At 38.7% G+C, this 21,333-nt stretch overlaps 1 protein-coding gene across 3 annotated transcripts in view; it reads right to left on the bottom strand.

Moving 5' to 3' along the window:
- Nucleotides 1-21,333, bottom strand: part of LOC124882032 (E3 ubiquitin-protein ligase TRIM9) — a 70,067-nt gene that overhangs the window by 33,452 nt on the left and 15,282 nt on the right. For all 3 annotated transcript variants that reach the window (XM_047388136.1, XM_047388134.1, XM_047388135.1), the window contains exon 2: nucleotides 1,677-1,772. In XM_047388136.1, the coding sequence (XP_047244092.1) occupies nucleotides 1,677-1,772 (96 nt within the window). The remainder of the gene's footprint in view (nucleotides 1-1,676; nucleotides 1,773-21,333) is intronic.

The raw sequence follows: 21,333 nt of genomic DNA, 5'->3' as shown, positions 1-21,333 counted from the left end.
CATCTTTTCTTAATGGAACTGTTTTCCTGTAACAAAGCACGTAAAGGTAACCTAAACACAATCTACTATCCAGCAAGAGAGTGGCAACATAAATTCAGATTTTTTTTTCAGCTTCAAAATAAAAATCTGAATTTTAGCTTTTTTCATGCAGCGCAGTAACATCTCTGCTCTGCTTCTGCTTTTCCTTGTGAGAGTTTGACTAAAACACACGGTGTTCTTGAGCGTTTGAACATCTCCTGCTGAGATTTCCGTCAGGAAAGCTCAGAGACACAGGGGCAGGCAGATAGTTTTCTGTGTTCACTTTCACAGAACATTTCATTCATGTTTTTACCAACTGTTCTGATCGGCTGTTGTTCTAGAGACAATGTGTACTGGTGTTTCCCCTAAAAAACTAAAAGGTAAAACAGGATCCAAGGTTTTTAGCATTTTAGTCTGTCTTCTGATGGGCAAAATGCAAAACTATCAGCTAGAAACCTATATGATAGTTTGCCAAGTCAACTGATGTTTATAAATAATATTGAACATTTTTTACTTTTTCAGAATATATTTGATAACACACAGCGACTATGACTGTTTTGTAGGTACACTATCACTCTTATGTGTGCACTTTGTAACCAGAGTTTTAACAAAATGTGTCCTTAGACTGTGCTACTTCATGGTAATGTGCTTGCTGAGACTGACGTTACATCACTCATCTCTTGAAAGAACATTTATCGGTTCTACCTGTGGAAGGTTCCTCTTGTCAGTGAACTCTATAAATGATTTTTATTGACTGCTGGTTACAAGTAGTCATGCACCTGAGCAATAAAATCAGACATACAGTACTGACAACTGAAACATTATCTTGTTTTAAACAACTGCCTTTTAGACAAACTGTGAAAAACATAAAAATTGTGTAAGGTGTTGTATTTTACTGCAGGTTGAAGGCCAGTATTTCCTCTCTTTTTACATCTCTCTCCCAGGGCTGTTCTTACATTCCTGGTTTGGGAATTTCTTTGTTCTTGACTCATCTTTTGAGCAGACGCTTTTTCTTGCCTGGTCTCTGAAAACTATTACATACAAATGCTACATTAGGACTATTGAAAATTCAAGAGTTCTTTTGAAGTAGGAAATGTCCAAGCTTGAAAGAACTGGTCACTATTATCTGTGTCAGATCTGGGCATACTCTATTGAGACTTGATCAAACAGGCTGCATGCTAACTGTATATGTATATCTGTTGGAAACAACAATATACTGCATTCAGCAATCTATTGCAATATTATTATTGCACACATTGATATTTCCATAATATGCGCAGCCCTTAGTCAACAATCCATGACTTATTGAGAACTCTGCATCCCTTATTAACCTAATGAGCTAACATTGGCTAGCTAATGCAGTTACCAAAACAGCAAATTCACCTTAAAAAAATAAAAACATTCCAATTTCCGTTTAGATACTTTATTGTAGTTTAATTTCAGATTTTCCATTAACCACAGCAAGCTTGGTCTGTGTCACTTCTCCTTGATGATTTTGTTGTGCTTTGTTGCATTTTATAATAATGAAACTCCTGTTTTAAAAAACCTGTGGCAGTGCAGAAATCTCTGCAGTATATCTTTTTGTTCACAGCCATGTCCAATCCTACAGATAGGATTTATATCTCCATACTCCTACTTGTAGAAGTCTATTAGTATACCTGTATTTGCTGGATCATGTTCTTGAGCTGAACCAGGAACTCCTTTGCTTCTTTAGCTTTATCAGAGACGCCGTTTAGAGCCTGGGAGAGCTGGCACTGCAGAGAATAACAGAAGGGAGATGCATTAGGCTATAATACATAGCTGGTACTGTTTGCTCAATTTGTTGAACTGCAAAGACTATAAAATCAGAGAAATAAATATTGAATATGCGCTAAAATACACTTTTATTCTGGCAAAAGACACCCCAAAGCTGCTGAAAAACAATGACAAAAGAAATGTCCCATTTTTTTACCATTTCCTGCTTTGAACAAGTAAAATTAAACAAGTAAAAAAAAACTGTTAAATTATCTCAGTATGCGGATGGATTAAGGCTCGTATTTCTCTGAGGAAAACCGTGCAACCAGTACAACCAATACAACCAATGATGCTCTGAGGCTTTTCCTAAGATGTTGGTTATATAATCAGACTCTTCTCCATGGAGGCTCTGATTACTCTTGATCCTTGCCTGAAGCGAATTCCCTGGAAATTTATTCTACATGCAAAAACAAAAAAACAAAACAAAAAAGTCTTCAATCTCCCAGTAAAGTGAATTAAATTTAAAATCACCACCAGATTGCCATCTACAGAGATTAGAGGCTGGAAAATCCATGAAAACCTAATTTCAACCTGGAAGACTCACATAATGGAGAAACAACAAGAAGACGGCTAAAGAATTTATTAATGAAAGATTATTTCTGTCATAGAGTGAAATTTTTGGACTCTGTTTGTGGCTTTGTGTTTGTTTACCTTTTGCTTAGATGTTTCTATTTTGGTTTTTGTATCATGTTTTCTTTTATCCCTCTTCTGCCTCCTAGTGTTTACTACTTAAGTTCTTTTATGGTTGCTTCCTTATTAGAGGACATAAATGCCATGACTGAGTGTGTAACCGACTATATAAACTTCTGTGTGGATAACATCATCCCCACCAGAACCGTGAGATGCTTCCCCAATAACAAACCTTGGATCACCAGTGACCTGAAGGACCTGCTTAACAAGAAAAAAAGAGCCTTCAGAGAGGGAGACAGAGAATTATTGAGGAGTTTACAGAAGCAACTTAAAGTCAAGATAAGAGACAGCAAGGAGGTGTACAAGAAGAAGCTGGAGAGCAAGCTCCAGCAAAACAATATCAGAGATGTGTGGACAGGGATGAAGAAGATCACAGGTTTCAAGCAGAAGAATGATCACACCGATGGAGATCTGGACAGAGCCAATGAACTGAACACATTCTTCAATAGGTTCAGTTCAGAAACAAGCTTCGCATCCTCCTCTCCTGCTCACAGCCAAACAGACAGTCCACCCTCCTTTGACCCACTGCTGTCCAGTGACACCTCACATTTTTTATCTTCCACCTCAGCCCTAGACCCTTCTGCTTCTACATGTTTGCCTTCAACCATATGAGAAGATGTTGATGCTTCCTCCTTCCACCTGTGTGTCTCAAGAAGTCAAGTGAAGATGCAACTGGAAAGACTGAATCGGAATAAGGCTGCAGGTCCAGATCATGTCAGCCCTAGAGTCCTGAAGGCCTGTGCAGAGCAGCTCTGTGGGATTCTGCAGCACCTCTTCAACCTTAGCCTGGCCCAGAAGAAGGTTCCGGTGTTGTGGAAGACCTCCTGTCTTGTTCCGGTACCAAAGAAAACTCACCCATCAGTCCTCAATGACTATAGACCTGTTGCCCTGACATCTCACATCATGAAGGTCCTAGAGAGACTCCTGTTTGCCCACCTGAGTAAGCAAACAGCAAACCATCAGGACCCCCTTCAGTTTGCTTATCGCTGTGGAGTTGGAGTTGAAGATGCCATCATACACCTGCTTCAACAAACCCACTGTCATCCGGACAAAGCCAGCAGCACTGTGAGGATCATGTTCTTTGATTTCTCCAGTGCATTTAATACAATCCAACCTGATTTGCTTTGTCAGAAACTCCAGAAGACTCAGGTGGAGGCCTCAACAATCTCCTGGATCAAAGACTACCTGACAAACAGACCACAGTTTGTGAGACTGAAGGGTTGTGAGTCTAACCAGGTAGTCAGCAGCACAGGAGCACCACAGGGTACTGTACTCTCACCATTCCTTTTCACTCTGTACACCTCAGACTTCCAGTACAAGACAGACTCCTGTCATCTGCAGAAATACTCGGATGATTCTGCAGTCGTGGGGTGGATCAGAGATGGACAAGAAGCTGAGTACAGGAAGGTGGTGGACCGCTTTGTGGCATGCTGTGGAAACAATCATCTCATTTTGAACGTGACTAAAACAAAGGAGATGATTGTAGATTTTAAGAGAAACAGGAATAAGTCAAAAACTATTTCCATCATGGGAGAAGAAGTGGAGGTGGTGGAGGAGTATAAATACCTCGGTGTTCACCTGGACAACAGACTAGAGTGGAGATGCAACTGTGAAGCCATCTACAAGAAGGGACAGAGCAGACTGTACTTCTTGAGGAAGCCTAGGTCTTTTGGTGTTTGCAGCAAGATGCTGCAGATCTTCTATAAGTTTGTTGTGGAGAGTCTGATCTCTTCTACCATCATCTGCTGGGGAAGCAGCATCAGAACCAGGGACTTAAAAAAGCTTAACAAGCTGATAAAGAAGGCTGACTCTGTTCTGGGGACTCCTCTGGAACCTCTGGAGATCATTGTGGAAAGAAGGATTCTTCATAAAATGAAGAACATTATGGAGAACCCTGAGCATCCTCTTCATGAGACTGTCCTACAACAACAGAGTGTCTTCAGTCAGAGGCTTCTTCAGATCTGCTGTAAGACGGAGCACTACAGGAGATTCTTCCTGCCCACAGCCATCAGCATCTACAACGGCTCTTTGAAGAAACCTTCATAATATGAGCTACAACAACATTTAATTTCCCTTTGGGATTAATAAAGTATTTTTGAATTGAATTGAATTGAATTGAATTACTTTGTATTGTTTATTATTATCATTGTAATTATTATAGTTCTTGGTCTTCCCTGGATTCTCTAGTTTTATTTCTTTTTAGTATCTTTGTGTTTAATTGTGTTTTATTATTTGTTCCTTTGCACTCTTCTTGTTTACTAGTTTATTTTCTGTTTCCTTTCTAGTTATTTCAGTCAGTGTGGTTAAGTTTGTTTACTTTTGTATTCAGGTTTTCTTTATGGGTTCTTTGTTTGTTCTCAAGTTGTTATTGTTGTTCCCTCTAGTTTCTCTGTTTACTTTAGTCATGATTATTCTAGTTTTCTTATTCCCCATTTGATTATTTATCTTTGTCTATAGGTTTGCTTGGTCTGTGTTTCTGTTTATTGTTTATTAGTTACTTTGCCCATCCTCAGTCTTTGTATTTGTTTCACCTGTTCCTTCTGCTTCCCTGCCTCCTTGTCACACCTGTTCCCTGTTTTCTCTGATTACCTGCCCTTTGTTATCCCTCAGTATATTAGTTGATTTTTTGTCATTGTTTGTTGCTGGTTCTTTGTGTTCGTCACACCTCGTTCTCGTCCATGATTATGCTTTGTTTTTTGCCATGCCTTGCCTTGGGAAACCTGCAGTGATTTTGCTACGTTTTTGACCTTGTAAATAAATCTTTGAATTACAAAGATGATCCTGCCAAGCTCTTGTCTGCACATTGGTCCGATCCAAAACCACATTGTGACAATTTCTTTGGCCCTTGCACCCCTGAGGCAGACATGAACGCTGAGGATAAAATGAGTTTGAAAAAACATCTTATGATTATGATTAGGTACGTCTTCCCCCCTGGGATCCGATCCTGGTGGTGGTGTAGGCCTTGGTATGGAAGGAGTTGGGAGCCTATGGTGAAGAAGGGGTGGAGGCGGGTCAAAGCTCAGCAGAAGAGCGGTGTCTTCCGTGCAGAAGGTCTTTAAAATTGATGCCCTGGGAGATGATTGGCCAAGGAGGAGTGCGGACCTGCCGTTGATTGGAGCAGCCAGTGAGGAGTGATTGGACGAGACGGGGTGGTGAGTCTTCCATGTTGAATTTTTGTTTAAACTTCATTTGTCATGTTTGCAGATTTACATGTAATGCAAATTATACTTTGTAGAAATCATCATTAGAATGATATCTAACCCTCAAATATATACTACACGTATTATTACTACTTTCAAATATTTTGTCAATGTGATTTAGAACAAGAAAAATACTATAATCCTTAAACTGGCTCTGAAACAAACAAATCCTACCTGTTCTTAAATATCATGTAACTCAAAAATCCCAATCCTGAGAAAAGGTATGATGAATGTTGTATTTATATGTATTGTAAATAATTTCCTCATGCTTCTCCTCTTTGAACATTCTGGCCAATAAAGGTTTATGTTCCTGTGGAAGGCTGAGCAGATGCACAGAAAATGTCACTGAACAAACAGCTAATGGAGTCCATCATATCTGGGTCCTGAGGCTGGATAAAATGTTGATGGCACTGCTATAAAACTATAGGTTAATTTAACACAGTCGATCCTGCAGCTTTTGTGCTTTAGAAACGACTTAAAGGTCCATTAAACACAAATGAGTCAAGTTTAATTAACATGCAGATAATTCAACATTACAGAAATACTTTCCCAAATTCATTTTAAATTGTTTTACAATTTCTTGCGAAACCCAAGCCCCCCTTGTAACATTACAAGAATGTCATCTAATAGATCAAGACATGGTAGAGTATTGTTGTTAAGTGGAAGGAACACATTACATGGTTTTGATTTTTTATACAAATAAAACTCTGAAAAAGGTATGAAATGCATTTGTGTTCAGCCACACAGCTTCATTAATCAGAGAAGCAGACAAGAGGCCATGGTAACTCTGGAAAATGCAGAGTACAACAGCTCAGGAGGAAGAATCTGTTGACAAGACGTTCACTCGACAAAAATCAGGGCTTCATGGAAAAGTGACCAGAGAAAAGCCATTGTTGAAAGAGGTTTATAAGAAGTCCCATTTTAAGTTTTGAAGCTGTGTAGAAGACACCGCAAAGACATGAAAGAAGGTGATCTGTTCAAATGAGACCAGAATTGTACCTTTTTTAAGCCAATATGCAAAATGCTTTGTGGCAAAAAACTAAACATGGTGGCAGTGGCATCATGCTGTGGGGATGTCTTGCTTTAGCAGGGACAAGAAAGCTGGCCAGAGTTAATGGGAAGATGATGGAGCTAAGTACAGATCAATCCTGGAAGAAAACCTGACAAAATGTTGCTAAATTTAAATGTACACCATTCTTTACAGATTTCTAGTAGTAAATAATTAAAATAAAACATATCTACTTTTCCTTTGAAATTCTGTGTTCATCACAAAAAATTCTTAAATAACAGTTTGATGCAGTAATATGAACATAGAGAAAACCATTTCTGCAAAGAACTACCCGTCTCATTATTTGGATTGTCACAGTCCAATTGTTTCATGGTATAGATGTGCTGATGCATTGTCCCACAACATTGTGCTGTTTGTACAACATTGAGATTACATCCTAAAATCCTACTGTCACCAAGAAATCCTAATATGTCTAATGCCTCCATATGAGGTGGTTTAAAATAAAAGTTGGTTAGTAAGAAGAAAAATAAGGTAAACTGAAATCTGGGTAAGAATTCCAACAGCACCTAAACGCCACATCCAAAGCTGCTGACAAAACACGCCCCCTACAGATGTATTGATTACACTGGAAGAGCAAACACATCATCATTTGTCACTTTTACACTCCAATAATCTATGTTAATATGGGTTAAGTCACATTATGAGCTTTTGATAAAACATTTAATGCCAAGTTGCCTTTGTGTTAGAATATATTTTAGAAAACCATGCAGTTTAATCTGCTTCACGGATTAAACTGCATGGTTTCTTGTTCTTTCTTAAAAATGCAGCTATATGGCTAATTCTGGAGCATCTAAGAATACTGTAAGCTTACTGTAAAGACACAGGCTACTTGTTAATTATTCCTTTTCAAATAAAATGAAATTTTAGCAAAATAATCAATGAATTGTAAATAAGCAATAAAACATCTGAATTTTAAATTATTGACTAATACTTTCTGTATTGTGAGGGACTGTTCCTGACCATGTAGGCTGTTCTTTGTTTTCCAAAACAATACATATTTTTATTGTCGACGTCAGTGATTTGAAAAAAACGGATCAAACCCTCTAATAACAAAAATTATTAAACCTGTTCCCAAACAAAATCTCTCTGTCCTTTTGCACATATTCATCCATCACCGGTAAACAGGCAAAGACAGGACAAAGGAGACACACACTGTTACACACATGCCAACCCATGATAAATCTGCTCCTCTGAGGACACACCCACCTGGTTTCTTTTTTCTGGGTGGTGTTCTCATGAATGAGCGCAGACACACACAAAGACCCGAAGGCAACATGAAGAGGAGCCAAATATAACAATATTCATCATAAGAAGTAGAAGTCATGAATATGGTTACAATTTTCATGTAACAATGTGCCCATGATGTGAATTAATCACCCTTTTAAATAGTGATTTTTTTCTGCAGAAAGCAAAGTCAATAGACTGCCAACATCACATTGTAATTAAATTGTATTAATGCAACAGGGCCCAAAGGCATCAAGTGGTCAGCTGATTTCGGGTACCCTACAGGGGAAGCTCATTTTGGCCGCTTGTATCTGGGATCTCGTTCTTTAAGTCATGATGGAGGCGCATAGAGAGACTCAGGAGAGAAACTGGCTGGTTAAAGAAGGTGAAATAATACCTTGGAGCATGGCAGGAACTAACAAGGGGATCTGTTAAAAGAGGAACTGAACTAGAAGGCTTAAATACTGGGGAGGCTGATTACTGGAAGCAAAACAGATCAGAATCAACTCTATTTTCCACATTTGTGTGCACAAACAAGGACTTCAGTTCCAAATTGCTCTCAATAAAGATTTTAAATATGAATATATAAGACCGCAAGTAAAAATAAAAGGTTTTTTGGTACATAGTGTACCAAAACAATTGTGTACATTGTGTTTTTACAAAAGAGAAGGACATGGGAGAATTAGTGCAAATATGCCTGGTCTTCTGGGTTGATCAGAGAGAAACGGTCTCTGTGGCAGCTGGTTTTTGCAAAGAGTGCTCTGTAGTGCCAACCTGAAGGTAAAAGTCAAAACAGTTTGTGTCCAGGATGCGTGGGTATGCAGCAACGTCAACTGCCCTTTTCCTGACCCTACACCTGTACAAGTCCTGGATGGATGCAGTCATTTGTGTGCAGAAAAAAGAAGAGTGGGGTGAAAACACACCTCTGGGGGGGTGGTGCTCATGTTCTTGTGCAGGAGAAGATGCCCCCCAGCCTCACCTGGTCCTCACCTGCTGCTAATCAGTTAGAAGGGTAGTGATCCACTGACAGGTAGAGGCCAGCACTATGAGCTGGGTGAGCTTCTGGTGGAGGGTGATGGTGTTGAAGGCCAAGCTGAAGTCCACAAACAGGATCCTGGCATGCGTCCCTGGGTGGTTGAGGTGGTGCAGGATGAAGTTTAGTCCCAAATTGACAGCACCATCTGCTGCCTGATGTTTGCCTGGTATGCAAACTACAGGGGCACCCCTGATGTCCTTCAGATGCAGGATTTCATGACCACAGACATCGGGGCGACAGGCCTGTGGTTAATTAATCCCGTTATGGTGCATTATGAATGATTGCAAACTGGCAACAGCTGTGAGGAAGTAAGAACTGAGCTGCTGAGGGACTTAATGAAAGCATACAGCAGCTGAGTTCTGCTAGAGGTTTTTTCTTTTAAAATGGAGTCATTTCTTCCTACCATTGTCACATCCTAGCTCAGGACGAGAGATTGCTAGATAGATAACATTTTAACAGAGATTAATGCCAAAATATACAATGTTTTCCAAACTGAAACTCACTCTTTAACACACTGATGGCACATAAAGACTAGACATGACCCTGGTTTTAAATAAAGGTATAAACAAAATATCTTACGATTGATTATTATTTTTATTTCTAGATTGATTATAACATCTGACAAGGCAGTTTAAAATTACCTTTATAATCATCTCTATTAAACATAAAATAGATTCAATCAAAATATAGAGAGAGGGCTAAAAGTAAAAACAAATCTTCTATCTGCAAGGTTTTCTGATTAATAACTTGGGACAGATAACTAATCAGATTTAATCTTCAGTCAGTTACATTTGGAACATATTTGCACATAACAGCCCCTATTTTTCATATGCGCAATTTTGTTTCCTCAACGGTCAGAAAAATTGTTCCTCAGTTTTTCTTCTGTCCACCAGAAAGCTATATGCGTTGTTAAAAACCTTCTGAGTAGATATGTTTGAATTCACTTTCATTGCTTTTCTTCCTGTTTTCATTACTAACAAGTCATAAATGGTGCTATGACATTATTTTGTTCATCATATAGATGTTTTTTTGAAAGATTCATTCATAACCTGATTTTGTTAGCAACTACTGACCTGCGAACAAGGCAACGATAGAATTAGATGTTTTCCAGCCTAAAACAGCTACTGTTCTCTATTAGAACAAGGAATGCCTTTTTCCCATGCATTGAACAATTTGTTAATAAAATGCTGTTTTTCTACATTCATTTTTATGTGATTTTGTTTTCATCTGCAATCATTAAAGGCTGGAGAAGGCCAACTTCCCGTTTCGTGACCATTCATTTTCAATATGTTTTTTCATCAACACTAAAAATTATTCTAACTTGTTTATTTATAACATGTGTATTCATTCATATCTCAGTTTAAAGTATTATTGATTAAACATTAAGCCACAATGAGCAACCTTTCTACGGATCAGTGATTTTTACTTTAACGCATGATGTCATAAAACTCTCTCATTCATTCAGTCCGGTGCTTTCATCTGAAATTAAATCTGCCTCTGCTTGTAATCCCCTCTTTTCATCCACACAATAACCTCTCCACCCCCACACTTTGACAGCCAAACACTCCCACAGTGATCTCATCCCGGTCCACTTTCCTCGAAGCCCCGTGCTGTCCGGAGAAGGGACATGTGGACCTGGTGGTTCATGAATCAACCCAAGCCCCTCTGTGGGACTCTTCACCCAGAGGCCATCTGGACCACTAATATGCCTCCCCTCTCTGTGTGTGAGTGCCAAGATGCTAACAAGCAGATGATGGATGTGCCATGTGGGTTACTCTGCCACATCTTCTACTTTCTTATTTGTTCTGTCAGTTTCTATTTTTATTTAACTGCAGCTTTTCTCATCAGGTCAAAGTTCTGAGGCTCTTCTGCCCTGACAGTCAGCTCCCTCGTTCATTCACTGCTTTGACCATGTTTTATTCATTCATTGATTTTCTTCACCCACTACATCTTTGGCAGGGTGATATGGGGCTGGAAGCAGTCCCAGCATGCATTGTGTGAACAGGCAGAAAGACACAGTAGCAGCGGCAGATTGTAGTCCGATCTTTGAAGAGCTAAAGTCTTCGAGGGTTTTTTTCTACGACAGAAGAAACTGCAACATAGAAAAACATCCACTTATCCAACCTGTAAATATGTGACATCATTTAAAACTGACTTCTGAAATACTCATGCAGAAACCCCAAAGCTGAAGCTTTTAAGCCTCTGCCAAAGTGTATTTGCTTCTCTCCTGAGCATATTTTGGGAATACGTTTCACAATATATGCTGTAACCTTTCTGTGGCACTTTGGCAGTCTTTTTCATCCTAAAAGAATTCTGGTTAGTTTGCTCATTTAAACCTTGTCAACGTTTTTGACCCTGCCTCTACAAAAAATAGCAATTGAGAATCGCTAGGAACCAGAATCAAAACGAGGAATCGGAGCTAGAAGCGTTCAAATTCAAACAATGTCCAACCCTAACTTTAACTGGAACTTTGGTTAGAGAGTATGGAGCTTTTTGGCAACAAATATTCCAGGCGGATCTGGTGTAAAACAAAGGATGACAATGTTAAAAAGCCCCTTAATGCTTACTGTTGAGTATGTTGGAGCGTTTGTGATGCCTTGGGTTTCTTTCTCTACCAAAGTTCTGGGAACTTTGTTAGAGTGAGTGGCATCATGAAATCCTTGAAATACCAGTAGATTTTATATTTAAAATATGGTGGGCTCTGAAAGAAAACGGGAAAAAAATAACAACATTTGTAATCACTGGGTATTTCCAAAGGATAACAATCTAAAACGTGATGTGTGACCTGAAAGGAAGCTAATATAAGAGAGGACCCAGGACTCTGGAAGATCTAGAGAGAAAGAGGATTGGTCAAAGATCTTTCTCACTGAATGCTCCAACCTTGTGAAGTCCTTTCTCCCTGGAGAAAGATGGCTGTAAAAAGTATTAACAGCAGGGTTAACAGGCACTGGTGGATGCTCTATGTAGTAAACCCGGTACATGATAACAATTGTAGTTGTGCAATCGATAAAACAAAAGGGCTCCAGCGTAATGTTCCACTTATTCTGAACCCAACAAGCTCACTGGATTATTGATTTCAGTTACTCATTCTGGAGTTTAGAGGCAAGAGATGAGTAGAGTGGGGATTTTAGACCATTTGACCATCCCATAATATTTCTGAAATATAGTTCCAGAGTAGTTTCTACAAATCCAATGTGAGGAAATAAAATTTTGCACAAGAAAAATCCTGTTAACATCAAATGTTATCAGGTTTGAAATAACACTAAAGTACTCTCTACCTCTTCCTCAGTGAGAATAGTCCCTGAACACCAGGGTTGTGACACGCTTAAATGTGACACGCTGGTCCCTGCAGTTAAAGGCTGTGACCCGGAAAACAGACATGGAACAAAAGTCAGAAAATACCAGAAAAAGGTAAGAAATTGATTATATCTCTCCAGAGAAAATCACACATCTGCAGAACAGATTTCACTTAGAAACCCAATTTATTCTATGTTTTGTTTCTCTTGTCCTCCTCCCATGACCTTTTTTCATCCTCTGACAGTAATGTCATTGTTTTTTTTCCCTGCTGTCAGCAGCCTTCAGCTCCGCTCTCAAAGACAAGTGCTATTATCGTATTATGTTGTTATGTGAATAATGCACAGCCATTTATTCAGTCCATGACATTCAGAGAGGCCAGAGAAGGAAACACGGCTGTGTTGGTTTACAGATGAGAGGAGAGGTTCTAACGTTCCTCAGGTGATAAAACGATCAACAATGAAACATGTTGAAGCAGATCTAGAACCTCAGTGTGTTCCATTAAAAGTCAATAAATGAAATAAAATAAATAAAGCTTTACTCTTAATTTATTGGCAGATATTTCTAAAATGGTCAGACCAGAGACTGCATGGAAGAAAGGACAGACGGACCTACATCGGGCCAGATATTAGCTGTTTATACTCCTTTAACAGAACCTTGCTTCAAAACCCCTGAACTATATGTTTAAAGCCACAGTTGAAAGTATGTCAGGTTAAGGCTACATAGATGGATGACAGATGAGAAAAGAAGTACAACTTCCGAAGGTACAAGTTCAGGTGTTTTTCTGCCAGTTTAGTTCTGCAGTGCTGATATTTGAGCCAACAAAACACAATTTATGAAGGAAATCCAGTTTAATATAATAATGAAATATTCAATGTATAAAAATTGTTTCCCAGATTTATTTCATTGCTAGACAATGTAAAGTCTGGATGTCATCAACTCTGAAGAGCAAGAATTAAAGAAACAAATAGAATGAAACAGTAGCTGTTTAAACATCTGACACTTTTCTGTATCCCTATCTCTGCATTAAGGTTCCTGTTTCTGCTGATGGGAGCAGACAGCCTGTACTGATCCATCTTGTGATGAAAAAGAGTCAGATGGTGCATCATAAAACTGGCCCTTTTTATGGCAGTGTGAACAAAGCCTGAAGGAGAAAGCCTGACCGATGCCAGTGCCAGACACATAACCTGTGAGTGGACTGTACTGTTAAGCTTACTCATGTGAAAAAAGTCCAGCATTTACCCTTTTATCGTGATTTTTGTAATAAAATACAGAATCATATACACACATAAGGACCATGGTGCTGCCCACTTTCTCATGGACACATTGTTGTTGAGTAGAACCAACAAGAGTAACACACAGGAGAACAATAGAGAGCGATTACGTATTTAGTTGTCAGCTGGGTGATAGTGGTGTTGACCTTGTCAAAAATAATACCCAGGGGACAAGAGGAGGCAAAGGAGGAGGAGGAGGAGCAAAAATGTCATATTTTACCTCTTCACCTCCTTTCTTTACTTTAAATATTAAGTCTTTTATATCCTTTTTACCCGTTTTAAAAAGAATGTGACTCTAACTGATATTTTGTATTGTTACTGTACAGCAAAAATAGTTTAGAATTTTTCAAAAATTTCTAATTTTTAACATTTAGTTTTGCTTAAACAATAAGCTTACACATGTCAATAAATAATATATTTAAATGATAACCCTTGAAAAAGGCCTTGAAAGATTTTCTTACAGTAGCACAAGCGCACACTGAAAAATCCAACCTTTAACTTCAGCAATATTATTTGGCTTTTAACTAAATCAAAGTATTTCTTAAAAAGTATACTTTATTTATGAAAGATGACAAAGTGTTGAGGAAATTTTAATCAGTAATCCATTATTTCCTGTTTCCCCGGGGTAGAAACATGACACAGAGGCCTATCTGTACCAGCCACCCTACAAAATGGGAAAGACGAGAGAATACCATCCGGTTATTCCAGATGTATGTTTCTCTTTATAAGTCAGTCATAATACAATGGACTTTAAGTTTGAATCTGAGTTTGTCTGTGTTCTGTTTTTTAAGTTATTCCTTTAGTCTTGTTTTTAAAGGGTTTAGTTCCAGTTGTTTATCAGTTATTCCCCATTGTCTCCTTGCATTGCTTCCATGCCTCTCTGTCATCCGTCTATTTCCCTCAGCTCCTTAACTTTCTCCTCTTAGAGCTGCCAGAGGTGTTGTTAATTACACTCACCTAGTTCTGCTTACTCTAATCAACCCCCAGCATTTAGAAGCCTTTCAGTTTTGATTCCTCCTGCTTTCCAGCCTTCTGCAACCTGATTTATGTGGTTTCTGTGTGTGATTCTTTGCAAAAAGTTTCTCTAGTTCCTTAAGGATAAAGATGAAAAGTATCTTATGCCCAAAACATTTTTACATGTTTACAAGAAGAAGAAAAAAACATTTATTTTTTTATATATTTATACTTGAAATGTCTTCATTGACAGCAAAGTGGAATCAAAATCAGATTCCTTGTTTGAGTGCAGAAACGTTGAGAAAAAAGCTGATTCTTTTAAGTACAGCGGAGGATCTATCAAGGTGTGGCCCAGATTCTCTACTAAACCCCCTGAGAATTATGTCAGTGTGTGGCAACATACATTTCTTTGAATTAAGTGGAATGTTTAAGTAACATCTGTCTGCCTCTGTAAGTAAACTGAAAACCGGCTGTCAATGAGTCTTTCAGCAGAATAGTTATCCAGATCATATGGCAAACAAAATCCACCTTCTTCCTTGGCCATCTCAGTCGAAAAGAGGAGCATTTAAAGATTCCTCTCTGTTTGCTCCAAAGTCTTAACATATTATAGAATAGAGAGGGTTATAAAAAGTTTTAAAAGCAAAGGAGCCAGGAATTGTAGCACCAGTGATTTTGTTTTGTATGATTTCTTAAAGTGGATTTTTTTTCCCTTCAGTGAATAAATGTGATCAATATAAAGCTTAGATTGTCAATGTGAGATGCAATAAAAGATTAACTAACAATCCTTATAGAGGGTGCTGTAAATATATTTGGGGGAAAAAATACTGCATGGCTATTTGAAAGTTTCAGAGTGAGGTCTCTTCATCTGACCAGATCCACCAGAAATATCCAGAATGCAAGGCAGACCGTAGGGCGAGTCTGCCTGCAACCCACACACAGTTCCTGATAGATTTCAGAGGAAGCAACCGCCTCCACTCAGTGCGTCACAGTTCCCACACACTTTTCTGCGTTGGAGCTCATTCATGTGCACACCAGTGAAAGAGAAATATAAGTTTCTATGTGTAAATATATATTTAAAATGGTCTGTTAAACGCGAGAAATTCAGTATGAATGAGTCCAACTCAGAGCAAGCTGATAATTAAACATTAAAGTGTGGCCTCCACGCACAGCGTGGGCTCTCGAACCCATCTCTTTGAGAGGGGCTGGACTTTCTTGTACCTTGGAGTGGCACACGGGTAGAGGCGGCGGGCTGGTGTGGGTTTGCTTGTTGCCCCCCAGCTCAGCCGTCTCGTGTTGGGGTTTACCCCAGTGGATGAGAGGGTCGCATCCCTGCGCATACCTGCGCCTTCAGCTATTTTACCATGAAGGCCTGATTCACACAGTCTCCTCTTAACAGTTGTTCTAGAGATGTGTCTGCTGCTAGAACTCTGTGTGGCATTGACTTGTTCTCTAATCTGAGCTGCTGTTAACCAGCGATTTCTGAGGCTGGTGACTTGGATGAACTTATCGTCCGCACCAGAGGTGATTCTTGGTCTTCCTTTCCTGGGGCGGTCCTCATGTGATCCAGTTCCTTTGTAGCGCTTGATGGTTTTTGCGACTGCACTTGGGGACACTTTCAAAGTTTTCCCAATTGTTCGGACTGACTGACCTTCATTTCTTAAAGTAATGATGGCCACTCGTTTTTTTACTTAGCTGCTTTTTTCTTGCCATAATACAATTTCTAACAGTCTATTCAGTAGGACTATCAGCAGTGTACTGTATCCACCTCCTGCACAACACAACTGATGGTCCCAACCCCATTTATAAGGCTTGAAATCCCACTTATTAAACCTGACAGGGCACACCTGTGAAGTGAAAACCATTTCAGGTGACTACCTCTTGAAGCTCATCAACAGAATACCAAGAGTGTGTGGAGCAGTAATCAAAGCAAAAGGTGGCTACTTTGAAGAACCTAGAATATACGACATATTTTCAGTTGTTTCACACTTTTTTGTTCAGTATATAATTCCACATGTGTTAATTCATAGTTTTGATGCCTTCATTGTGAAGCTACAATATTCATAGTCAAAGCCAACTCTTTGACTGAGAAGCTGTGTCCAAACCTTTGGTCTGTACTGTCTCTATCTCTCTCTCTCTATATATATACATATATATATATTATGGCATGCCGTTCAGGAAATTATTTATATTTATATTCAAAAATCTGAATATATGGAATGAAAGTCTGAATATATTGAATGAATCTTGAATATATGGAATGAAAGTCGGACTGCCCTCGAGGACTTATGGGTAATGTGGTTCAAAACATGCAGAGTTGTCTGTAGCAGCGTTTTCGCGTGCTTTTGACACTTCATCGGCAGTGGCTCAAGCACTGTTCCAACCCTAAGTACGCATCAAACGAAGTACTCTAAAAGAACCCATAGATATTCTTATTTCATCCATTTTATTGAGGATAGTGCCAAGTGCAGTGTGCGGGATTTGGTTGGCATCACATTTTTGCTTTGTATTATGTTAGCCCTTGCAGCAAGAAGGTCCTGGGTTCGATTTCAGCCTGGGGTCTTTCTACATGGAGTTTGTGTGTTCTCCCCGTGCATGCGTGGGTTCTTTCCGGGTACTCTGGCTCCCTCCCACAGTCCAAACACATGACTGTTAGGTTAATTTGTCTCTCTAAATTCTCCTTAGGTGTGTGTGTGTGTGTGTGTGGGGGTGTGTGTGTGTGTGTGTGTGTGCATGGTTGTCTGTTTGTCCTGTCTGTCTCTCTGCTGCCCTGCGGTGGACTGACGACCTGTCCAGGGTGTATCCTGCCTCTCGCCCTATGACTGCTGGAGATAGGCACCAGTAGGCCCTTGCGACTCCAAAAAGATAAACGGGATGGATGGATGGATGATGTTAACCACTTAAGATCAAAGGATTGAGGTCCAAACTCTGCTTGTGGACATCTTAAGGCAGTTTAGAAAATTATTACATTTAATTCTTTCTCCTGACAGGTTTGTCCATTGATTTTATCCAGAACGGGTCTTCTGCAAACTCACTTATCTGATTGTAGAGACTGAATCTGGTTATTTTGCTTTTGTCTACAAATGTTTACAAGGTAAAAAGATGAGAGATTCAAATTTGGAAATGTGGTCTATCCTCCTGAAAAAAAATCAAAAACAATTAAGAGTTCTCACAAGGTTGGTTTACAGGAAGTCAAACTTAGAAAATTTTTTTTTCTGTTATGTACAAGGAACGGTTAAAGTGTTTGATCACCACGGTATACAACATACATACGGTTTCTATGAATTTGACCCAAAATTATTTTGGGGACATACAAAAAATCTATTTGAGTTGAGAGATTACAAAATGTGAAAATTATTTAGAAATATCAAAAATTTAAGGAGAAAAATCATATATTCTATATTCTGGTTGTTGCTGTTATTCGCCACAAAACTGAAATGTAACCGTCACTAACGAGTAACGGGAAATGACAGCCTGCTTATCCGACATACGATACGTGAGAGGGGAAACCCCACTCCAACTGTTCGGTTAGTTCAGCAGCCAAGGCGATCTGTGAACCGAGCTCTGCTGTTTCGAAAACCCCAGACTAAATTTCAAATTATGCTCAATGTTGATAAACTGACTGGTCAGATAATATATTAATGTCTATTTTCTTGTTTAACACATCTGGAAAATATTTAATTTAGCGACAACGTCATGATAGTATAAAAACTTGAAGCTTCTGCCCTTCCCTTCTCTGTTTAGGACCACGGACCACATTACCCATAATTCCTTGATGACTTTCATTCCATATATTCAGACTTTCATTCCATATATTCAAGGTTCATTCCATATATTCAGATTTTTGAATATAAATATAATATAAATAATTTCCTGAACGGCATGCCATAATATATATATATATATATATATATATATATATATATATACACACATATATATATATACACACATATATATATGTGTGTATATATATATATATATATATATATATATATATATATATATATATATATATATATATATATACACACATATATATATGTGTATATGTGTAGCTGTGCTGCAGCAGAACAGTCGATCCCTCCCCCAGCTTTGTTGTCCTATTAGTTCAGAAAACCAATCTCAGCTCTCCTTTCTCCTCTATACTCTTTCATCTACCATTGCATCCAACCTCCCAATCCTCTGCGCTCTGCTATAAAAAAGCATTTTTAATACACTGCACTGAAATGCTGCACATTTACTGCACCTCAGCATCAACACCTGAAGCAAGAGGCACAAACTAAATGCCAAGGAGAGAATAAGCTGTCTGAACAACTCAAGAGAAAACAAGAGAGCACAGAGAGCAGATTACATCACAGATACAGAAAATATTTTGTGTTATTGTATCAGATAGTTTTTTGTGCAAATCAGAGCAATACGGAAAAAACAGTTTGACTGCTTTCAATCCTGCTGTGGATCTATAATAACTCCACCAGAGCTGCTGGCTATTTTATCTCCCTAGCTTCTTACAGTAGAGTGTCAAGGCAACAAATCTGCAGCAGAGAAAAGAAGGTTGGCCACTTTAATCAATAATTGATCTCAGCATCTTCCATATTCATAAATACAGAGAGAACATATAGCTCGCTGCACACATAATTGGCTGAAAATGTGTTCCAATTAGGTTTGCTTGGAAGAATAAATAGAAATGGTCAAAATTATGAATTACACCACTCCATTAAATGTAAGGCAGAGTGGTACAAAGAAAGGCTGCTGTCGTAATAAAACTAGACGTGAGGATTCTGTCACAGCAACAATACTTTATATCTTATGCAAAATCACTCCAAATCCCATGGATTGAAGTAACTGCAATCATAAACATTGACCAAAGAGGAGTTCTGTAGCCATTACTTGTGATTATTTTATAGCTTTTATATAATAAATTTTGAAACCCAAGTTAAAATCATTCTGTTAATGACGCATATTTGAGGGTTTGTGATTGTTTTTATTTATATCTGGGAACATGGACACTTCAAAACATTCCCCAGAAAACAGCTGTATTGAGTTGACTCTCTCCACCTCTACTGAGGATGAAGTTGGAAGTCCACGCTTCATTTAATTAATTTAAGAAATATTTCCTTAAGGTTAGCTGATCGTTTTATGTATTTGACTGTAAGCGCTGTAAAACAATGTGATATTGTACGGGTTTTTGTCTTTTTGTTTGCAAACAAAAACACCAACTTCTCTTGTTGTATAATTTCAAATTAACCTTAAGAAACTAAACAAAAACAGAGCCATTAAGAAAGGACACACGAGAAATAATCAAGCAATAAATAGCTACAAAATCAATGAAGGCACTAAAAATCCCTTAAAACCCTGCACCCAGTCAGCAGAAGAGACTGCTGAGATGTCTGAAGAAATATTATGCTTGTTTGTTTTCAGCAAATCAAAATAAAATCATAGTAATGAGTTGCGGAAGATGACATGCTCCACTGTCTCAGATTACAGCTCACAACGGCTGAATTCAACAGATTTAGTGAGCAACTTCTGTGTACTACTTTTGTGTCATGTCATTCCGGTGAATAATGAGCACCAGATAAATGACTCACAATATAGTGACCAATTTTTTAATGAGTGGATAATTTAAAAGCAGCGTATGTCATGATCTGCAGCTGTTTGTTTTTTTGTTCTCACTTTGCTTGTATTTCGATCCTTTCTGTGTCCATTTCCTCAGCAGTTCAGTTTCTCCTCAGCTGCTCTGCATTATGTTGATCGTACTCACCTGGTTTTCATGCAGCTCATTACACCGCCGCTTAATTTCCCAGGTTCTGTTTCCTCTCTGTTGGATATTCCTGTTTGTCTGTTGCTGTCTCCCTGGTTACAGTGTTTCATTGTGTCCTGTAAGTTCTTCAGCTTGATCATTGAAATACATTACCATGCGTCTGCCTCGGCCCAGTTGCAATTTAGGTCCACAACAACCTCAAATCAAGACAGCCTAAGTCTTTGGTAGAATCTTTTGCATTACAAAGAAACTGAAAAACTAAGAGAAACATGAAGTTGGAATCATTAACCCATGGTTTTAACGCCATATACTTTAACTCAGCATTGCCTGAGTAAGTTCCAAACATTTTACTGCTTAAAAGCAGACAGAAAATTATTTTAAAAACAGACAAAATCATTCATGACAAAACCTTGTCTTTAATCCATTTTTTCAATAGAGGTTTGTGATGAATGAGCAAACGTTTGTAGCCATAGCAACAATATTCACTGTCCACACACTTTTCAGAAGTCTGGCACCACTCGCTCTGTGGCCCAAAATAGATCACAGGAACACACAATCTAATACACACACGTGCGCCCTAGGTCGGCTCCAGCTACACACTCCGCATGTCTCCAGAGGATGTTAGGGCCAAAACAGAGGAAGTGCAGTAAAATGGGCATTAACCTACATTCTCTGCAGAAGTCCTGCAGCACAGCCTTTAGTCACTGAGTGCCATGTTGCGTGTGAGGGAGAGAAATTGTGTTTGCTTGTGCTTACAACATTGCAAGGACAAAAATCTGTTCAGCACAGTTGTTTCTTTGGGACTGAGCCTCCATGTAGTAATAAAAATCTACTCCTTATTGCGGGCTTGTTTTTATTGATCTGTCAGTAATGTCTCTCATCGGTATTTAATGAGAAAAGTATTGGAAAAGAAGGTACAACCTCTTTTGATTCTATAGTGTTATGTACCAGAACAATGAAAACGGATCTGGAGTGAACGTTCGAGCAATTTCACCCAAAATCAGGTCCTACAATACTCAGAG

Source organism: Girardinichthys multiradiatus, chromosome 15 (assembly GCF_021462225.1).
Source record: "Girardinichthys multiradiatus isolate DD_20200921_A chromosome 15, DD_fGirMul_XY1, whole genome shotgun sequence".
In the NCBI taxonomy this organism is placed as follows: Eukaryota; Metazoa; Chordata; class Actinopteri; order Cyprinodontiformes; family Goodeidae; genus Girardinichthys; species Girardinichthys multiradiatus.
Note: the sequence above shows the minus strand (reverse complement) of the source record. Positions and strands in the feature narration are given on the sequence as shown.